Source organism: Lissotriton vulgaris, chromosome 7 (genome assembly GCF_964263255.1).
Source record: "Lissotriton vulgaris chromosome 7, aLisVul1.2, whole genome shotgun sequence".
NCBI lineage: Eukaryota > Metazoa > Chordata > Amphibia > Caudata > Salamandridae > Lissotriton > Lissotriton vulgaris.
Genome location: NC_141695.1, coordinates 545,779,608 through 545,800,576, shown reverse-complemented (window position 1 = coordinate 545,800,576; position 20,969 = coordinate 545,779,608). Strand labels below are relative to the sequence as shown.

General features: G+C 45.0%; 1 protein-coding gene and 1 pseudogene across 2 annotated transcripts in view; both read right to left on the bottom strand.

The window, feature by feature from the left end:
• The window catches only part of STX8 (syntaxin 8), a 1,246,356-nt gene that overhangs the window by 762,442 nt on the left and 462,945 nt on the right, over positions 1-20,969 (bottom strand). For both annotated transcript variants that reach the window (XM_086930625.1, XM_086930626.1), the window contains exon 6: positions 11,255-11,347. In XM_086930625.1, the coding sequence (XP_086786751.1) occupies positions 11,255-11,347 (93 nt within the window). The remainder of the gene's footprint in view (positions 1-11,254; positions 11,348-20,969) is intronic.
• LOC147702012 (eukaryotic translation initiation factor 3 subunit K pseudogene) lies at positions 8,050-8,595 on the bottom strand (annotated as a pseudogene).

Genomic DNA, 20,969 nt, shown 5'->3' with positions numbered 1-20,969 from the left:
AGTGTGGGTTCACCCATATACTGGGCAGGTGATTTTATTTGCATTTTGGATGGTGAGATGGATCCGTTACGACCTAGGGGGGAGGGTACAAAACTTTTAATGGTAAACTCCCTCTAGGCAGTGATGAGTAACTTCAGTTAGCTGGATGGCTGGCGGGTGCTTCACCCGGTGGGGCGCGAGTACACCTGCCACTCCTGAACAAAAAATACCTACCGCAGTTGCAGCAAGATTTGGAGGAGGAAGTCACCCTGGAGGAGCTGGGTACCCCCATAAAAGCGCTCTATAGATCCAAAGCGCTAGCTTGGAATGGATTTCCATAGAGTTTTATCAGGCTTACTCTACTGTGCTAAAGGTGAAATTATTGGAGGTTTTTCTTAAAGCGCGGAGGGGGCGGGGGGGGGGGGGGGTTTATGCACACGGAGGCAGAGCACAAGGTCAGAAATGTAGACAGATTTGTGCGTGGACTTGAGACTTCGATCAAGTTCTGGAACAAACTCTCTCTTTCTGTGATGGATAGAGCAGCCATAGTAAAGATGGCCTTTCTCCAGCGTTGCCTGTACCTTGTACTCACTTTTCCTGCTTGAAGCCAGTTTTTTTTGCAGACTGGATTATACGGTGGCTTCCCAGATTTGGGAAGTGCAGTCGGGTAGCATTGGCAGTGCCCACAAGGGACAGGAAGGATGGAGGATTGGCTGTCCAAGATATCCAGTATTATTACCATGCAGCGTATTTGGAGTCAAACTGGAATATGTGGCTGCTTGGGGATAGGATTGGGAGGGATACTTTGCTGTAGTTGTTGAAGCGAGGGAGCAGGTCATATCACCCAGTGCCATATCTAGTTAAGGTTATAGCTGAGATCATTGAGAAGGTGGTCTGGAAGGTTATCTGTAGAGCTCCCTTTGACAGAGAACCGCAACTGTTGGATCTCATGCCCTTTCGTGTAATAGATGCCGACATATCCATGGAAAAATAGAGAGAGGGGTGGATTCCGGGTGGCAGGGGATCTTTAACCAGGGGATGCTTTCATCGCATTACAGGATGCCCAGGCCTCCTTTGGGGTTGGCCCGGATCATTTTTAACATTACGGCAAACTGGAGAATGTTGCGAATAATTTTCCAGCGGCGCCGCAGCCTTTGGAGGAGCTTTATGGACTAATTGGGTGGGGCGACACCTGAGGTTCGACATACTTAAGAAGTCATAAGCGGCGATAAAAGCCTGGGAGCATGAGTAGGAGAGCCCATTACGGACACCTATTGGGCTTGCTCAGCAACTTTGGTGCATACAGTGTCTTGTAATAATAGATTCAAGCTACTCCATTTTCATTTTTTACACCATACCTACATGACACCTTTCACAGTAAATAGAATGGATCCATCTAGAGGGCTAAGTGTGAGTGCTGTGGAGTGGTGGGGGCTACCTTTTTGTATTTGGCATGGGAAAGCATTGAGGGCCAAACCTTCTGGGGGCAAGTGTTACCGAAAACTGAGGCTGCCACCGGGGAAACAACCTCTCTAAATGCCGATCGCCTGCCTGCTGGGCGTGGTGGATAGATGTAGAGAAAGCAAAATCATGTACAAGCTTGCTCAGCTGTATTTCTTTGGCGAAACGTCGCATTATGATTGTTTGGTTGGGCACTAGGGTGCTGTTTGTAGCTCAGTGGTTGAGAGATTTAATGGTGTGGGGTGGCAGAGGAACACCACATGTGGCTGTCCTGCAGTGATCAGAGGGCACCGGAAGAGATATTGGTCTGGGCCCAACCGCTTGAACACTTCAATGAGTAAGCGGCATCTAGCATGGCTAATAACTCTGAGGATAAGGGGTGATTGTCCTGATTGATTATATATATATATATATATATATATATATATATATATATATATATATATATATATATATAAACAGAAACTCGCTTGGCCGATATATATATATATATATATATATATAGCGGCCAAGCGAGTTTCTGTTATGCTCACTTATTGGTGTTTTTGCTCGATGACTTGGTTCATTTACAAGTCTGCACTCTCCACCGTCTGGTCCTCCCTGACACTTTAATGGTTAACATGAGGAATGTACCCAGTTCTGTAGTTGCTTTTGCCTGGTATTTTATTGGGACATTATGTGTGATTCTGAAACTCTGGCACGAATTGTTCCTTATTGTTTCTGTTTTTTCTTAAAACCAATAAAAACATTTTTTTTTTTTAAAGAAACAAACTTTTCCTCTGGACAGACGTTCCATTTGTTGATGCATCAACTCCCAGCTACTGAATTGACACAAATGAGCCACTATTATACCTATTCTCATGATTGTCATGGAGGACTAGCATACCTTCCAGCCCATGAAGTCCATCTTTCTGATTTCTTTCATGGCGGTGCAGAAGCTGAAACAACCAGTGAACGTGGAGTGATTGTATTACATAAAATCAAAGGATCCAATTCTTTAGCATTATATTTCTTTCCAAGATTGCTCATCATCGGTCTCAATGAAAATAGAGTAAGGGACGTTTGTGTAACTAATGTGTATTTGGTCTAAGGTACCAATAGTATAGATGTTAGTCACACCGATCTAAAATAAAATGGAAAGTAGAAAAATGCTTTTAACTAAATTGACTGGAGTGAACTTTCCTTTGTTAAGACAATCATTTTTCAAGATTAGTAATTATGAAACCGATAGCCGTACAAGCTGGCATCATGGGAAAGAGGATCTAGAATATGTTCTAGTCATTTGAATATAGAAACAAGAACAGTTGAGTTTAGTGATTTAATCTGCCCCACTATATACTAAGCAGCTGGTTAGGAATGTTTTTAATATTCTACAGGAATACGCTGCTGATTGTGGATCTATTCCTGCAAGTATTCACTATTGAGGAGTGGAATTTTTAGCACAATGTCAATTTTTGCATTTATGCACACTAGCTCAAGGGTAGAAAACTATGCACGCTATTCACACTAAATTGAAAAAATCTATTTGGATGGCGTGTGCCCTGAGTGTTAAAAAGAAGGATGCATTAAACGCATTTGAGTGAAATTGCCGTTCTTTAAGAGAATCATTTTTGAAGAAAAAAGAAGGGTTTATGTATTAAATTTGTCAGCTCTTGGTTTGGAAATCAAAACTGGAATTGATTATTCATGAAAGATAATAGACAACAAAATATTCTTTTGTTAATATTTTGTTGATCAATAATTTAAAAAAGAAACAGTTTCTAAATGTTCTTACCAAGAATATTTAGAAAACTCAGGACCAAGGTATTTTGAAAAGCCAGTTAATCCGCATCATAACTAACTAATGGTTTATCATCATGATTACCGTCTATCGTTCCTAAAGCCCGAAAGAGCCCAATTATCACACGTACCTATGTCCACTTTTTGCCCCACGGCCTACCCAGTGATCCTAACGCTATACATATGCTAACAGCTGGGCCTAGTTTAAACTACTACAATATTATGGTGCTAAAACCATGAACTCCCCCCCCATCTCCCACTGATGAAGAATCCTTGGCTTCCACTCACCCTGGAGCTATTGGTACAGCGTGAACTGAGCATGCATGGTTTAAAGACACTGGCGACTTATCTACAGATGGCATCCTAAAGCCCAGCTCCGCCCAGGGTTGTGAGCGGCCAACTGAACTCCAATTATGGCTTTTTTGCGGTCATTCCTTTCTTGCATTAAGGTCCAGTGCACAAAAGGAATACCATTTTTGGTCTGGAGCAATGGCCCATGGGAAATAAATATTGATGAGGAAGAGAAACCTTAGCTTGGGCATCAGAGAAATAGCTTGGAGGGGGAGGGGGCAAGACAGGTCCTAGGTTTTTATCAAAGGGCAGAGGATACAGCCCGTTAGCAAGGAAGTGGCTATCATTAGTAAAGCAGTTGCAAGAGCACTTCGGCCCACAGGTGTGATGGGCCCACAGCTTCACAGTTGTGACCATCTTACATTACAAAAGGGGCGTAGGGTCTCATATTCCTTTCTAGAATTACAGTTGAGGGCACGCTTCTACAAAGAGGTGGTTCAACATGTGTGAGCTAATTGTTTCTGAAGGGGTCCGAGAGCCTGCTTTGAGATTGGAATGATGGCTAGGAACGGTGGGGAGGGGTAAAAGGCAGAGGAGGCAGCCTGCTACTCCGGTCTGCATCTATCATTAGGGCAGCAAGAGCTGTTGCACTGGGGTCCCGAAATGGGGAGGAATGACACCATCCCAATTATGGAGAGCAGTATTTTTTGATCAATTATTGTATTTGCTTGGTGTGTTTACTCTTTTATAAGTCCCACACTTCGGGTTAAGGTACAAGTTTGGGTGAAGGTTACTCCATCACAAATGTGATATATATCCTGTCTGCCGTATTATAACCTATGGCACTTGTAATACTGATTATGGGGTATTCGTCACATTTGTGATGAGTAACCCATCTGTAATACTCTAAATAGGGGCCTTAGTGTGGATTAAAAGCTACAGAAAAAGTACCACTGATATGATATCACAAGTCCAGTCCCCTGCACTCAGCTATGCCCCTCCTGCTCCTCCAAATGTTGACGTAAACTTTTGGAGGGGGTCTGAATTCAAAACATTTAGCTTGGTGGGGGTGAAGGGGAAGGCTCAAAGCAAAAATGTTTGAAGACCTCTGCTCTAACATTTTGGTAAATTCATTTCGCATTTGTTTTCCACTGGATTATTCTACTATTTCTGTGCTTATTTAGGCACATATACTGCTATAAATATTTTCTGCATTGTAATATGACTTGTGATAGCTATTTTCATTCAGAAAAACAGTCTTTTGAAGTTTTGTTCCCCCTTGTTTAAATAGATTTTATTGACTAGCTGGAGAGATGGTATGAAAAAATTGCTCCTTGAAACAAGATGCCTTCTTTTGGAATGTATTTATTTATGCGTTTTCATATAGCGCGGACTTTACCCGAAGGAGTCCGAGCGCTTCACAATAGGAACACAAAATTACAAGTGAACAAATTACAAAAGCAGACGATAAGTTACATCAGGTAAAAGTGACAATTGTGAGCAAACAAAATACATGAGGTAGCAAACAGTGCATTACAGGAGGAAAGAGTGACAAGTGTGCAGGTTACAAGAGAAAACAAAGTACAATTAGAGGTAATATACTGCAATATATGCTAGACACTCAGGCACAAGAACAAACATTACGTAGGCAATGGTGACACTTGTGCAAGTATCAAAAGCAAACAAAATGTGAGAGGTAGCAAACAGTGTGTTACAAGAGAAAAGCGGTGTGTGCATGTTACAAAAGAGTACCAAACACAGGTACAAGGATAATACTGCAATAAATGGCATACACTCCAACCACAAGAACACACTGGGAAGGCACTTCCGTAGTCATGGAGAATAGAGTTTTCAGTAATGGGAGGTCTTCCTTCAGATAATAGAGAGGGCGTGAATTACTTTTGGAGGTGTCTTTGGAGGAGGAGAACTTTGAGGTCCGTTTTGAAGACCTGGGAGGAGGTGGTGGTCCGGAGCCGAGGCGGAAGTGAGTTCCAGATTCTCACCGCGTTGCCTGAAAAGAATTGGGCCATCAATCTTTCCTTCTTGAAAGTGGAAGGTTCAAGCAGTAGATTTTCTGCATTACGTGATGGTCTAGAGTCTCCAGAGAGTTTCAGTTTATTAGCCAGGTAGCAAGGAGAGGAGGAGTGCAAGGCTTTGTGGGTGATACAGGCAGTCTTGTAGATAGCTCTAGCCTTGATGGGTAGCCAGCGGAGGGTGGATAACATCGGTGTGATGTGGTCGCATCTTTTGGCCCCATAAATGAAACGAGCTGCTGAATGGAGAACAGATCTAAGGGGGGACAAGTGGGATTTGGGGAGGCCAGTAAGAAGAGAATTGCAGTAGTCCAGTCTTGAGAGGACCAGCGATTGCACCAGGGTTTTACGGTCCTGCTCTAGGAAAAAGTGACGAATTCCCCAAAGAAGGCACAGTTGGTATCGAGCAGACTTTGCAATGGAATTTATGTGGGAGATTAGATTGAGTTTTTTGTCGAGTATGACGCCAAGGGATTTTGCGCTGTTGACAATGATGGGTTTATTGTTAAGTAGATTCATCTGATCCATCCATGATTGAACCGGGGGAGGAGAGAGTGAAGAGGAGAGGAGGAGGAATTCAGTCTTGGAGGGATTCAGAATCAGTTGATGAGTTGACATCCAGTTTTGAATGGAGTCGAGAGTAGAGCTTAGGATGGAGAGATCGTGAGTGGAGGCAACCTTGAGGTAGATTTGAGTGTCGTCTGCATAGAGATGATAGTGGATCCCGGATTTACTTAGGAGATTTCCCAGTGGTTCTAAATAGAGATTGAACAATGTGGGTGCAAGTATAGAGCCTTGAGGAACACCTTGACCTACTGCCACAGGAGATACTGTTCGCTATTTTGATCATTTGGGATCTATCTGAGAGAAAGGAGGCAAACCATTTAAGCACAGTGCTCTCCATGCCCATTCTCTGTTGAAGAGTGTTGAGGAGGGTGTTGTGATTGACAGTGTCAAAGGCTGCAGAAAGGTCTAGGAGAATTAGAAGACAGGATCCCCCCCCCGAATCGAGTATCCTCAGCGCGTCATCAACCACTTGCAGTAGGGCTGTTTCAGTGCTGCAGTTTTGGATGAAGCCGGACGGACAATTGTCAAGAAGATCATTGTCCTTGATATGACGAGAGAGTTGTTTCGCTACACATCTTTCTGTGTTCTTCGCAAGAAAGGGTAGATTAGTGATGGGGCGGAAGTTGTTGAGGTCATTCGCATCAGCAGTGGGTTTTTTAAGCAGAGGGGTGACCTGCCCAGTTTTGAAGGAGACAGGAAGGGAGCCTTGACAGAGGGAGAGGTTGACCAGAGTGGTCCAATAGGAAAGGGAATGGGTATAGAAGTCAATGGCAATGGCACTGGGGATGGGGTCCAGAGAATGGTTGGAGGGCTTTGTTTCGCGGATGCACTTGAGGAGGGCAACTTCAGATATGGGGTCATGGTTCTGCCAAATGGCTGAGGATTTGCGCTCCTCTGGAGGGATAGGATGAGCGACCTGATCCACAAGTGATTTCACTTTTTCATCAAAGAATATAGCGAAATCCGCTGCTTTCTTTGTAGAATCCTCCAACTTGGAGGTTGGGGGAGAGCAGTTAGGAATCTTGATGAGATCGAATAGTTTTTTGGGTCTATTTTTGGCTGAGTCAAGAAGGGTTTTGAAGTGCGATGCTTTCCCAAGGAAGATGTGCTTGTGGTACTTGGATCTTGATGAACGAAGCGTGGCCAAATTATCGGTGGAGAGCACTTGCCTCCATTGTTTCTCCAGGAATCTTAGCTGCTTCCTTTCTTCATGGAGGGATTTGTTGAACCAAGGTGCTGAAGGAGTGGGCCTTATCTTTTTGCTTTTGAGTGGAGCGACGTTATTGATTTCAGCTGCAAGGACTGTGAGGCATTGGGAGGTGAGTTCGTCAACATCTAGGTTCGGGTCTAGCCTTGGAAGTGATAACAAAGCTGATTCACAGAGGGGACCAACATCAATATTTTTTGCATCACGGAACCAGGAGGTAGCCCTCTTAGGTTGGCCAAGAGTTACAGAGTGTGATAGGTGAAGAGAGAATGGGATGAGGAGGTGGTCGGACCAGTCTACATGAATAGGGGTAGTGATAGAGAGCATGCCTGCTTTAAAAATAACAAGGTCCAGGATTGAGCCCTTAGAGTGTGTTGATTCTGTGCAGTATTTGATAAGATCATTTGCAGAGAGGAAGGTGGTCAGCGAGTTCGCAGAAGAGTCATGCGGTACGCCCCAGTGGAGATTGAAGTTACCCACGAAGGTCTGATTGTCACTTCGTGAGTATTGGTCGCTGATAAAGTCAGTGAGTTCCTCCATAAACGAAGGGCCACTACCAGGCGGGCAGTAAATTACATGGACTCTGAGGGGTGAGCGGTGGTGCAATTGAAGCTCAAGAGAAAGGGATTCAAAGGTGTGGAAGGAGCTGATAGGAGAAGCCTTAAGTTGAAGAGAGTTTCTAAAGATGACTGCAACACCTCCCCCAATGTTCTCAGTTCTGTCACTGATTTGTCAGTGCGAGGAAGCCATGATACTGGATACACTGTCAAAATCGATCTTCTCCACAATGTTCTTGGGCTTAATGTTCTCCTGGTTGCAAACAAAGATCTTGCCTGGCTCACCTTCCGTCCACCCATACTTGGTCATCCACCCTCGTAGCTGTGGCTCTATTAGATCACCAAGCATTTCAACCAGCAGCCATCGGTCAATGTGCTGGTATGTGATTCCCACAACGTGGCAAATACACTTTCTAACTGAACCTTCAGAGCCTGTAATCCCATCCAGCAGGTCCAGGTTCTCATCTAGGACCTGCCAAAGCGATTGGAAATGGCAGGTCTCCAGAATGTCCCCAAGGTGCAAGATCTGTCTGATTGGCCTTTCTTCTTGATGTGCCTGATCGATCATACACTTGCAGAGCGTAAAGTGAGTGTGAGGGAGGTTTGTCTAGGCTTTCAATAGGATATGAGCTGTTACAGAGGTTTGGAAGTAAGCAGGGTTGAACTGATACAGCTTGAGTACTGCTAGATAGGCTTCTAGATCATAGGCATTTTCTTTGGCCTGGGCAGTCGCGGCTGGTGACATTTGAAATAGGCGGGGCGTAGAATTGGCGGTGGCTGGACAATAATAACAGACTCGGACTGACTGCCTCATAATAATAAAAATAAATGTAAAAAAACTTACCTTGGCTTGGCTTCCCGCACTGGCTCTCAACTCGAGTCCTGTCCCGAGGGCCGAGACTGCAGACTCCCGCGCGCCATCCTGGATTTTTTTGAATGCCTCGTCACGTCACTGAAGGCTGCAGGCAGCCTCCCTCCCCTCCATGGCAGCCGGCGCTGATTGGTTCGGCCGGCTGCCCTAAACACGTCATTTCTCCTAGTCTGCATGCTGCAGAACGGAGAGTGGGAGGAGGCTTGGGGGAGCGGCTTGCCCACTGTTGCTAATACTGTCTGTTTGGACAGCCTCTCAGGCTGTCCAAACAGTTCGTATTCACAACAGTGGGCAAGCCACTCCCCCCTGTCCTGAGGCTCGAGCTCGAGGAAGTTTGCTGACTGATTTCTCGCCGTGCGAGAAGGGCAGGCAGAAACAAATGGTAGTTATAAATAAATAACTACCATTTGTTTCTGCCTTCTTCTCGCACGGCGAGAAAGCAGGGGGGGCGGCGCCCAAACGCCCCCACGGTAAAACCGCCACTGGGCCTGGGTATCCACATAACGCTGAAGAGTGGCCCGGTTTTCAGGATTATACCGGTGGATGCCTTTTAGAAGTTTGCCCACATTGGCTCGAAGCTGTTAGAATACGGACATGATTGCAGTGTGGGAGGCCAGCACTGGAAGAAAGAAGCCAACGAGTGCAGCAAAAGAAAACACTTCTTGCCTTCTATCGTTACATGTCCGGCTTACTTCCGGCACACACTGGCGCTGAAACTACGAGAAAGAGCGCATTGCACTTCCAGTTCCAGGTATCCCGGGCGTGCAAGGAGTAAAGAGTTGTTTCCTGAGCTAAGATGGCAGCTACGATTACGCACACCAGCTTCGATAGGGTGTTTACGGACTAGTATTCGGATGACTGCACAGTCTTTTGAAGTTATATTAATTATGTTAAATAGAAATACATTTTTCTCAATCAGGTTCTTTACCATTAGTTTTTTTTACATCACTTCTTTCTTCATTGCTTGGATTGGTTAAGTGGTACTCCGCATAATCCATGTGCCTGCAGCCATCTAACATACCTGTAGAATGTTTTCTGCTGTACTTCTTCAATATTTATTTTCGCGATATCTTCGTACAACTAATCAAGAGTCTTAATTTAATTCTGGGCATTGCATTTGTAGCTGTGGTACTGACTGTAGGCCTTCAAGATGATATTCAGAAAGGTTGCATCTTTATTTCTTCTCGGACATTTGCAATCTTCAACAAATAACTTGCAAGGATGAAGACTATCAATCACCATATGCAGTGATTGACTGACAAAGGGTGCATTTATTCTACACAGGTCCTTGTTGGTCAGAATTTTGGCAACTGCCTGCGTTTTAAGGCAAGTCGCAAACTTTTTCTTTCTTAATATTACAATTGTAGCATTTTTCCTTGCAGCAATGCTTTGTGTGAAAAACCTCGTGAGTGCAGTTTTTGATTGTCGATTTATACTCAAGGGACATCATTATGAATTATATCTCACACGGATGCGATATATGTTCTGGCCGTAAAAATATTATCTTGATGGGTTTTAAGTACTTGTGAATTCATACTTATTGTACAAGCGTACTTGTATGAGTGTAAGGTACGATAATGTGAAATCACAATGTAATATAAATGTACATACAATATCATGTGTGTTCATGTTTATAAATAAAAACAAATTCAAATAAATCTGTTTTGTTTTGAGTGAAAAAGCATAATTCAACCTAAGCACTTATCCATGGCACCTTTCCATTGCCTCCCAGCCTCTTGAGAGTGGCACACTATAATACCCAATTAAATGTCATAACATTTCAAACTGGTATTCGGCTATATTAACTGCACATCAATTGAATCTACGTGTTCCACAAGTCACCTAATTTCGATGATTACCATGCCAAATCCACTAGGTGGAGTTCATTTGCCTGCATGTGGTAATGCCTGGTCTCTAGAACCAGCGAGTTTGCAGTGTTTACTGAGAAAGAGCTTTGTACAGTTGTCCTTCAAGCAACCTGTTAAGTTCTCAGTTAATATTACAGGCTCTTTTAGTGCTTGAGAAATAAAACAGAATAAATGTACATGCACATTTCTTAGAGTCAACGAAGAACTATAAATAACTGACAATCATTTGGGCAGCTATACATACAAAACAATAAGTAGAACGGTGATTTCATGGTTAACGTTTACTTTCTTAAAATTAATATTGTGTCTTTGATGTAATCTGCATATACACATAGTAGTATTCATAACAATGTTAGAACTTGTTTCCGTTTAATTTTTGTATCTAATTTTAGTAGATAGAACAGTTAAAAATGAATGGTTTAAAAATATGGACCTTTGATGAGCTTTTAGAAAAACATGAAAAATAAAAATGCCAGCTTAATATAATTTTTCTACATATACCTTCTTTCCTCTTTTAATTCGCAAGAATGCACGACTGACTTGATAGCAAGTACGCTGCATCTTCTGCACTGACAGGGATTGAGGAAGACAAACATTTTCACTTCATTAAATCTCTGCAATAAGTTAAGGATGCCACTTACCATTTTGCTCCTCCAACTCATTTCCAATGTCGTGGCCCATTTGCTTCTGTCGGCTCAAGATAGCAGAGAGAGCATCCAATCCTGCATCTTGTTCTGAAAACACATAAGGGATCATAAATACAATGTCACTTTATAAATCAAACATTTTCATCTTAAGACAGTTTCCAATTAAAGGAAGAATGCATAGGCTCTGGATTACCCACAAAAAGGTGGAGGACTCCCAGGTCCTACTGGATCCATCCATCTTTTCATCTGATGCATTAACATAAGTGTATGCAAGGCGCTATTTCATCAAATAAACAAATATTTGAAAAAAGCAAATGAGACATAAATGGTGGCCTAAAGGTGGAGACCCTACAACTAACTACCCTGGAATTCATACTGAAAAATTAATTTAGGATATAAATCAAATAAAAGCCTCATCTAAGTCTCTATGGCTGCCAGCACTTCTTCGCACTTAACGGGGAACATCTCAGCGAAGGACAAACGCTGATCTTTAAACTAAGAGGAACTGCTGGACAGCTCAAATTAGAACCAAAGATTATAACCGCAATTTTATGAGGTTGCATGATAAATTCTCCTTGTGGAAGAAGTGATGACCCAGAATATACTTGTAGTGACACAGAACATCCCTGGCGTGCTGTTGTGCGCGCAGAGCTTTGTAGGCAGTACATTAAGATTCCCAAATCAACTGGAGATGACTGCCCTTAGACGGTTCACTTCTAATTAGAAGACTTCATGACATGCACTTTATTTAAAGTGATGACATTCTATAAATAAGAAAAACAGAACAGTATAAGGCTCCACTCGGACCATGGAAAAATGACAGGTTATTCAGCCAATCTAGAAAGTTTTGAGTAGGGAGCTACCCTTTCTGACAGGAAAAGGATTGGGTCACAATCATACACAATACAGAACTCCTTCTCCTGAATATGGTCAATCGTGAATAAGATAAATCCCTGGAGGGACGTTCTCATTGAGAGACAATGGAATTGCAGTGTTGTATGGGTTACTGAATTTACAACTAAAACAATCTATTGGACCCACAAGTACTATAGAGACCTTATGCACACGGACAAAAGTTTATATAAAATGTCATTATTTTATTTTATAAAGGTTAAAAACTCATAGTAACATAGGGCATGTTATATGAGACAACAAGAAATACACTTACAATTTTTGCAAAAATATACACTCAAATGTTAAAAAACAGTAATGAAGATTAAAAAATGCTATCATTAGCACTGTGTACATCAATATGTTAAAAAATCACATTTGTTAGTCAAACAATCATAAAGGAACAAACTGTTGACGCGGCGTTTCGGTGCCCTTTGTTTTATTCTTGCACCTTCTTCAGGACTCGTTCCCTGTATTGTCACATCTACAAAGATCACAGTACATTTCATTAAGTCCCATTCCATTGTAACATCAATTGCACTTAGATTGATACATCTGTTTAATTTTGCCCTAAGATTCAGTAACCCTCACACATTGCAATCGTAAATTCATTTATATTATTCTAAATGCATCTCTAGTTTCCTGCATATTTGCTCAAAGATTTACATCAAAGACATATATCAGGGTTCTGTGCTCTAGATACATGTTGGATGTTGGTTTAATTCACATCGAGGACTGTTTACCTTATTGGCTCTACAGTCCCCACCACATATTGCTGCATATTTGTTCAAGGATTTATATCAAGGACATGTATCATGGTTTTGTGCTCTAGATACATGTTAGATATTTATTTAATTAACATCAAGGACAGTTTACCTTATTCGTTCTACCTCCACCTAATAACTTACCCAGGTGAATTATTATCCTGGATCTGGTGTCTAGACAACATCCAACATGTATCTAGAGCACAGAACCCTGATATATGTCTTTGATGTAAATCTTTGAGCAAATATGCAGGAAACTAGAGATGCATTTAGAATAATATAAATGAATTTACGATTGCAATGTGTGAGGGTTACTGAATCTTAGGGCAAAATTAAACAGATGTATCAATCTAAGTGCAATTGATGTTACAATGGAATGGGACCTAATGAAATGTACTGTGATCTTTGTAGATGTGACAATACAGGGAACGAGTCCTGAAGAAGGTGCAAGAATAAAACAAAGGGCACCGAAACGCCGCATCAACAGTTTGTTCCTTTATGATTGTTTGACTAACAAATGTGATTTTTTAACATATTGATGTACACAGTGCTAATGATAGCATTTTTTAATCTTCATTACTGTTTTTTAACATTTGAGTGTATATTTTTGCAAAAATTGTAAGTGTATTTCTTGTTGTCTCATATAACATGCCCTATGTTACTATGAGTTTTTAACCTTTATAAAATAAAATAATGACATTTCATATAAACTTTTGTCCGTGTGCATAAGGTCTCTATAGTACTTGTGGGTCCAATAGATTGTTTTAGTTGTAAATTCAGTAACCCATACAACACTGCAATTCCATTGTCTCTCAATGAGAACGTCCCTCCAGGGATGTATCTTATTCACGATTGACCATATTCAGGAGAAGGAGTTCTGTATTGTGTAAGGTTATTCAGCCAGCCACCCCTTACTTCTTGAGTAACAACATATTATAGCACACATACCGGTCAACCTTTTGACTCTTCAATGAGGGTGATGTCAGATGTTTAATCCCACTATGGCGAATGGAGAATGAACAGTTTTTGAAGGGTTTGAAGGGTTTGAAAAGAAAGTGACTCCCATTAAAATCTTTAGAGACATTTTCATTGTCAGGAGAGTAAAAATGAGTGAAAGAGGGTTACATCCATCTAATATGACCGAGTTGGCAGGTATGGGACCTAGGGGAGCAAAGGGGACAAATGGCGATATATGGGTGCTACAAAACATTGAAATAAATAAAGAACAAGTTACATTTGGTAACACTCTTTCAGGTGGATACTTCATATACTTTTAAATTCCTCACTTTGTGAATATTCCCCAGCTGGCAGATTGGATCTGGAAACTGAAAAGCAGTATTCCTGCACATCAGTAGGTGGCGTTGTGCGGTTCCCCACCAACATCGTTCTGCTCCAGAAGTTACAAGTGGGCCGCATACAAGTGTCTCCCAGGCACACTGAGGTCCCTTTTCAGGTTTCGCCTGGCGATCCGCTGCGCAGCAGCATTCGCGCAGGCGAAATCTTTTGAGAATAGTATGTGGTGGCTGTCCCGCCTCTGTCTTCCATTGGCTAGCTCCATAAATGGAGGCTAGCCATTGGAAGAGAGAGGCGTCCGTCATTGTGCGAGGCGATTCGTGGGCGTTCCGGCGATTTTTTTCCTCTCCGCCCCTTTTTAAAACATCATGCGGCGGTGGGCGGATGTTTTTTTTTTTCTGTGATGTTTTGGCCATTTTGGACGTGGGTTTTGCAGGGGTGGGTTGCAAACAAAACAATGAGCAACACATTCCAGTGTCGCCTATATAATAATTTTGTTTATAGAGCGTGCTCACTTAAGTCGTGAACTTCATAGTGCTGTGAATGACTCCAGCTCACTCCAGTGGCGCTCGACCTCACTTACAAAAATGCGGAATCCATCCAGTGCAGATTTGGTCTAGTCTAAATATCTGCAGTAGATTCCTCAAACCAGAGGATTCTTTTTAAGCACCGTGTTATTATAATGATCCGTATTTTCATCGCCTTTTGACTCTCGGAAATCCTCTTTCGTGACTTCGACGTCCTACGCGAACCTGAGAGTCAAAAAAATACTTTCACGTGGGACGCGGAGTGGGTGCCGATTTCTGCCGTGCCTGCACCCCCATATCCAGCATCTCAAACATACAGGCAATCAGTCCCTGCCTCGCTGCCCCTCCCTCGAAGACAGGAAAGCGACGGCCTGAACCATATAGCACGTCCTGGTCTAGCTTCAATGAGCTGTGGGCGCTTCTTGGACCGTCACCCGAAGGCGCTCAATTGTTAGTGTGGCACTGAAGAGCAGGATCGGCGTGTACTAAGGTTACAGGAGAAACGCGGGGCACACTCGCTGCTGGTGTTCGTGTGGGTTGCCAGTTTCGGACGGGCACAAGCAGAGTTGCCAAACGAGGTTGCCACAAGCAGAGTTGCCAAACGAGGTTGCCAAAGTCAGCTTTCCATCACCCCCGACAGCTCGCAAGAAAAATCTCGCATTTTTTGAGAACATGTATTGCAAAGCTGGCATTAGCTGGTCTCGCCTTCAGTACTAGACCACACATTGTCTGATCTTGGGCACGCCACCGTATTTCGCCATACCTAAAATTGCAGTGTATGCACTGGAAATGCACCGGGCCCCAGGTAAGTGGAAGGGAGTACGACTGCCATCGACGCCTCTCGGAGGGTTTATTGTACCGAGAGTCGACTGAGAACACCGCAGCCTCGTCTCTGGAGGCGGTAGGGGCAGTGTCAGAGTCACCTCCCCTCCACACTGGCACCCTGGGAGGGCCTGGCACAGCTCCTGATGTTCAGCCCCTTGTGCCCGGCCACGGCAAGCCTTACTCGCACACACTGCAGGCACCGCCAGCCATCACCCAAGTGTGCCCCCACTCGAATTCTCACCCGCTGTACCTCAAAACGACACTGGCTTACTCCTAGCACAACTTCTGATGGCCAGGCTCGCTATGCATGTGCCACTCGCTGCCTTTCATAGAACATGACACTCTAGGGTTATCATGCACAGCTGCTGATGCTCAGGGCACACGTGCCCCTCTAAAACCCCATGCGAAGCTCCCCTTAGTGCCGGCCAGTCCCATTGTCCCCCACTGAAGGGGTGGGTGGGGTCTCTGGCCGAAAATACATGTTTCCAATCCCTGTTGGACGTTCTTCCGGGCAGATTATTACAAATAAACAATCGGTACACCCTACGAGCTCATTTCTCGCCGCTTCCCAAATAATACAAATACAGACAGGGCTCTCTCCAGGTCTGTCTTAAGTCTTGTGTTTCAGTACTCCTCATTCCAATGCCTCCTCAGAGTGGGAAATTGTGGATCCCGACAATAACCGCATAGACCTACAGTACACATTTGAACATCTGTGCAGTGACTCAGGGAAGGACTCGCTTAGCACAACGCTGTGAACCCAATGACTCCTAGGTGCTTTTAAACCGAAGGGACAACACTTTCACATCGAGTTTCATGCTTACAACCCCTTCCATTTTTTATATCGTTCAATGGAACTTTGACAAAGAGTCGGGGCGAGTTGCTGAGGATCACACCATTTTGGTTAGGAGGGGATGCCGGGATTAGAACATATATATTGCAACAAACTCACTTACATGAAACAGGGGCTGATCTGTGTTGCAGGTTCCCTCTTTTTACCCCACTAAACTGGGCATCGACGAGAAGACGTATATAGTGTAAAAAGAAGACAGCTCATATGTCATCTGAGCACGAAGAAGGCCTGGTTAATATTAGAGGGTAGAAGGCGCATGAATGAACGAGCGAAGGCAACAGATAATAATTGGAAACAGTGAATCGTGAACTCGCAACGGGTGGACAAATGACGTGGGTAGGTGGCAGGTTTTCGGCTCAGTCCTGGCTGATAAGGGATAGCTCCTGGGCGGATGATGCGGGTGTTACTCCCGGAAACACTGGGCCTCGTGTCCCCCTCCCAGAGCCGGTCCCGTCAGCTCCCTCACTGGCTCTAAATCACAACCGGGCTGGGCAGAAACACACACCCATTACCTGTGCATAGCACTCACGGGCACATGCCCCCGGGCTTGTGTGTGTGTCTGGGGGGGGCTCAGAGGACCGCTGCCCCCGGGTCACAGGCCCGCAGGAAGCTGCAGGACCCATGAAAGGGCAGGGAGTTGCAGGCTGGGCAGAAACACACACCCTTTCCCTGTGCACTAGCACTTCAAGGGCGCACACACCCGTGTGTGTGTGGGGGGAGGGGGGGTGGGGGGCTCAAAGGACGCTGCCCCCGGGTTACAGACTGGCAGGAGCTGCAGGACCCAGGTGAGGGCAGGGAGCTGCAGGACCCCGGAGGGGGCAGGGAGGTGTGTCCTCTTCATTCCTGGCTCTACTTCACTCCCTCTCCCCCTCTCTTGATTTCCGACATACCTCCCTCTCTCTGCCCATTCTCTCGCTCCTCCCCCCCACACCACCCCTTCAGACGGTCCCTCAGTGCGCTATGAAAAGCGGTGTTAAAATGAACACCACGTGCGCCGGGGGACTTTTGGGAAGAGCGGCGGTGTGTGGTGGGAAGTGGCCTAATCAGAGCGTTTCCTGTCCGCGCGCCCACCCCAAACGCCTGGGAATGGGAGGTGTGGGTGGGGGCTGCAACCTGCGCAGCTCTGCTCCACAGTGAGGGGTGGAATACGGATACGTGTCCTCTCTCATGCTTACCCTCATTCTCTCTCAGGCAAGGTGGCCTGGTCGAGATAGGCTGACACACGCACGGGTTGCAGGCTTCTCCCTTGGACGCATTCATTCATTTGCATCTATATACTTTTTTAATGAAGCGCCACGAAAACCCCTTCGGGTGTTAGGGCGCTGAAATGAACATCTTTCAGATCTAGAGACCATTCGAAAAGACATAGCATCTCTGTACAGAACAGAGATAGCAAATAATATATTTCTTTGGAATAGGTACATTACAAATGATAATTGAGAAAGGTAAATTATAAAGCAGAAGAGAGAAGTAGTATTCGAACTGGATTCATATAGGAGCAAAAGTAAAAATGCTAACACATTTCAACTAAAAATAGAAATAAAAGAGAGTGAAGATCAGTAAGTACGACAGCCCTTACTCTGATAAGACGGAGACAAGGGCAGTCATTGGGAGTATATGATTTCTTTAAGACCGGCCTTGCCTGCGTGTTCACACCCCCCCTCCAGCACACGCAGGTCCTTCTGCAGCGCTGTCTACACATGGGCTGCCTGGTGCAAGGGTGCACCCGGCGGTTGACGCTCACTACTAGGGAAGGAAATGACACTCTCTCTATATTGATACTTGATTGGTTATGTTTGTGTAGAGCTTTGTAACGCACGCGTATCATCTCCAAGTGCCGCGAATAACAGGCGCTACTATTGCCTAAATTGGAGGTTCTCCGTTTACCGACCTCGGAAGGATGGGGATTGAGTTGGCCCTGACTGCATTCACACAAGTGATCTGTAGCTGACCGCATTAGGTCGGAGACCGGGGCAGGCGTTAGGGTTCACCCAGCACCGCTGGCTCATAGGACGCAGTCCTTACAGAGTTCCTTTAAGTCTACCTCAGGAAGGTACCCGACCTGTTTCCAGAGCTCAGTACATGCGTGCATCCCCGGTTGTACGTTCTCCGGCGGTAGCACAGTGGGTTGGGGTGCTGGCTGCAGCTATCTTTAGCCAAGCCGCAGGCTTCAATCCCGCATGTGAGCGCACTGGAAGGCTTTTGAGTCGAGTATAAGCTGAGCCCAGGCTCGAGTGACCTCTAGTCCAGGTAGGTGGGTGCTTATGCCAGGGCTCGGAGGCGAGCATGCCCTGTATCTCACAGATCTCCCTCTGAAACGCCCATTATTAGCTCAAGGGCTGCAATGCAAACAGTGCTCCTTCCCTCACATGCCATTGGAGTTCCTCAAGAAAGAAGTCGCTCTCAAACATGGTGCTTCACTTTCTTGTGTTCTCTAAGAGAACAGAAATTCTCGATTCCATCCAGGGGCAGGGCAGCCATTCATGGCCTGGCATCGGAGCCAGTAGGTCTGAGCCAGCTGCCTGGTGCCTGCCACCTCCGGGGGACCACCTGTCAGTGTGTCCGGTATGCACAATTTACTTGCATGTTTATGAAGCTTTAGAACGCACTAACCAGGGCACTAAGGAAGTCAAGGCCTACATATATATTTTTTTCAGAGAAAAAACAAAGGTTAAAGTGGAGTTATATGTAGGTCTTCAAATACTAAAAAAGTTTTAAGCACAAAAATCACTGAAATTCCCCTTTTATACATAAATGATTGAAGCATAACTTGCACTCACATAGATTTGAGGTGTCCTCAGTGATGTAATATTTGATGTCATAGCAGTGCATCATAGCTGTACAAGTTATACTTGGGTGATTTAAATGTAACTGGCGAACTTCATTTTGTTTTAAAAACGTTTTTCATTATTAGAAGATCTACCTTCAACTCCACTTAACCCTTACAAACTTTTTATAACGTAAGTTACAATCTTACATATAACTCCACGTAACCTTTGTTTTTTTCAATGAATTATATTGTTTTAAATGTAAATTAACATAATTTTATGATACGTCTGTGGTCAAACCCCAAGTGGGCCAAGAGTGGGGTTGGTCACCTGGTGTGTGGCCAGTCCCTGCATCCAATCCCCCGTGGGAAACCTGCCCTTCGCCATGCACATCTGCGGGCAGAAAACACACCCATGAGCGGCCAATGGGTCACAGACCCCCCACTTTTTAGGTTTCGCCTGGCGATCCACTGCGCAGCAGCGTTCGCGCAGGCGACATCTTTTGAGAATAGTATGTGGCTTTGTCCCGCCTCTGTCTTCCATTGGCTAGCACCATAAATGGAGGCTAGCCATTGGAAGAGAGAGGCGTCCGTCATTGTGCGAGGCGATTCGTGGGCGTTCCGGCGATTTTTTTCCCTCTCCGCCCCTTTTTAAAACGTCATGCGGCGGTGGGCGGATGTTTTTTTTTTTCCCCCCCGTGATGTTTTGGCCATTTTGGACGTGTGTTTTGCAGGGGTGGGTTGCGCGATTTCAGTCCTCTCCTTATCAGGTAAACAGCATTTTGTTTATTTACGTCTTTGCGTGTCTCGTTGCTGTCGTCCTCTGTTCTTGGATTGCCCGCCTCCTGTTGATCGCTCCCAGTGCCATCCAGCCACATTGCCCAATCGTCCAGTATCATCTCTTCCTCGGACATGTTTTAATGGAGCCCACACACGTTAACGGCCTCACCGGCACCACCCCGCTGTGTGTGGCCGCCGGCCACCCCGTAACACTGTCCACGTTTTGCTCCCAAGGCACCTCCCTTCCCGGGCCCCACTTGTGACCAGGTGGGTGCTCTGGGTGGGTGTGTGTGTGTGTGTGTGGCTCTGGGTGTGTGTGTGGCTCTGGGTGTGTGTGTGTGTGTGGTTCGCTCTGGGTGTGGGTGGGTGTGTGTGTGTGTGTTTGTGTGTGTGTGTGTGGCTCTGGGTGGGTGTGGGTGTGGCTCTGGGTGTGTGTGTGGCTCTGGGTGTGTGTGTGTGGCTCTGGGTGTGTGTGTGGCTCTGGGTGTGAGTGTGTGTGGCTCTGGGTGTATGTGTGTGGCACTGGGTGTGTGTGTGTGTGGCTCTGGGTGTGTGTGTGTGTGGCTCTGGGTGAGTGTGTGGCTCTGGGTGTGTGTGAGTGTGGCTCAGGGAGTGTGTGTGTGTGGCTCTGGGTGTGTGTGTGTGTGTCTCTAGGTGTGTGTGTGTGTGTGGCTCTAGGTGTGTGTGTGTGTGTGGCTCTGGGTGTGTGTGTGTGTGGCTCTGGGTGTCTGTGTGTGGTAGTAATTGCTGTCTGCTGAGCTCGTCCGTAGGGTACAATAGGTCTCACATTTGCGAGAGATTAATCTAATGGCAATGTAAATGACAATGCCATTTATTTATCTGTTTTCAAAATGAATACATAAACATAAATTTTGTCATTTACAATGCCAATAGCTCTAACTTTTCCAAAGGCGAAACCATTGCATTGTAAATGCTTGTTTTCTAAGGCTTTTCCGCCCCCTAACACTGCAGAGCACAGAAGCAAATTGGCTTGACCTGTGTGAAGATC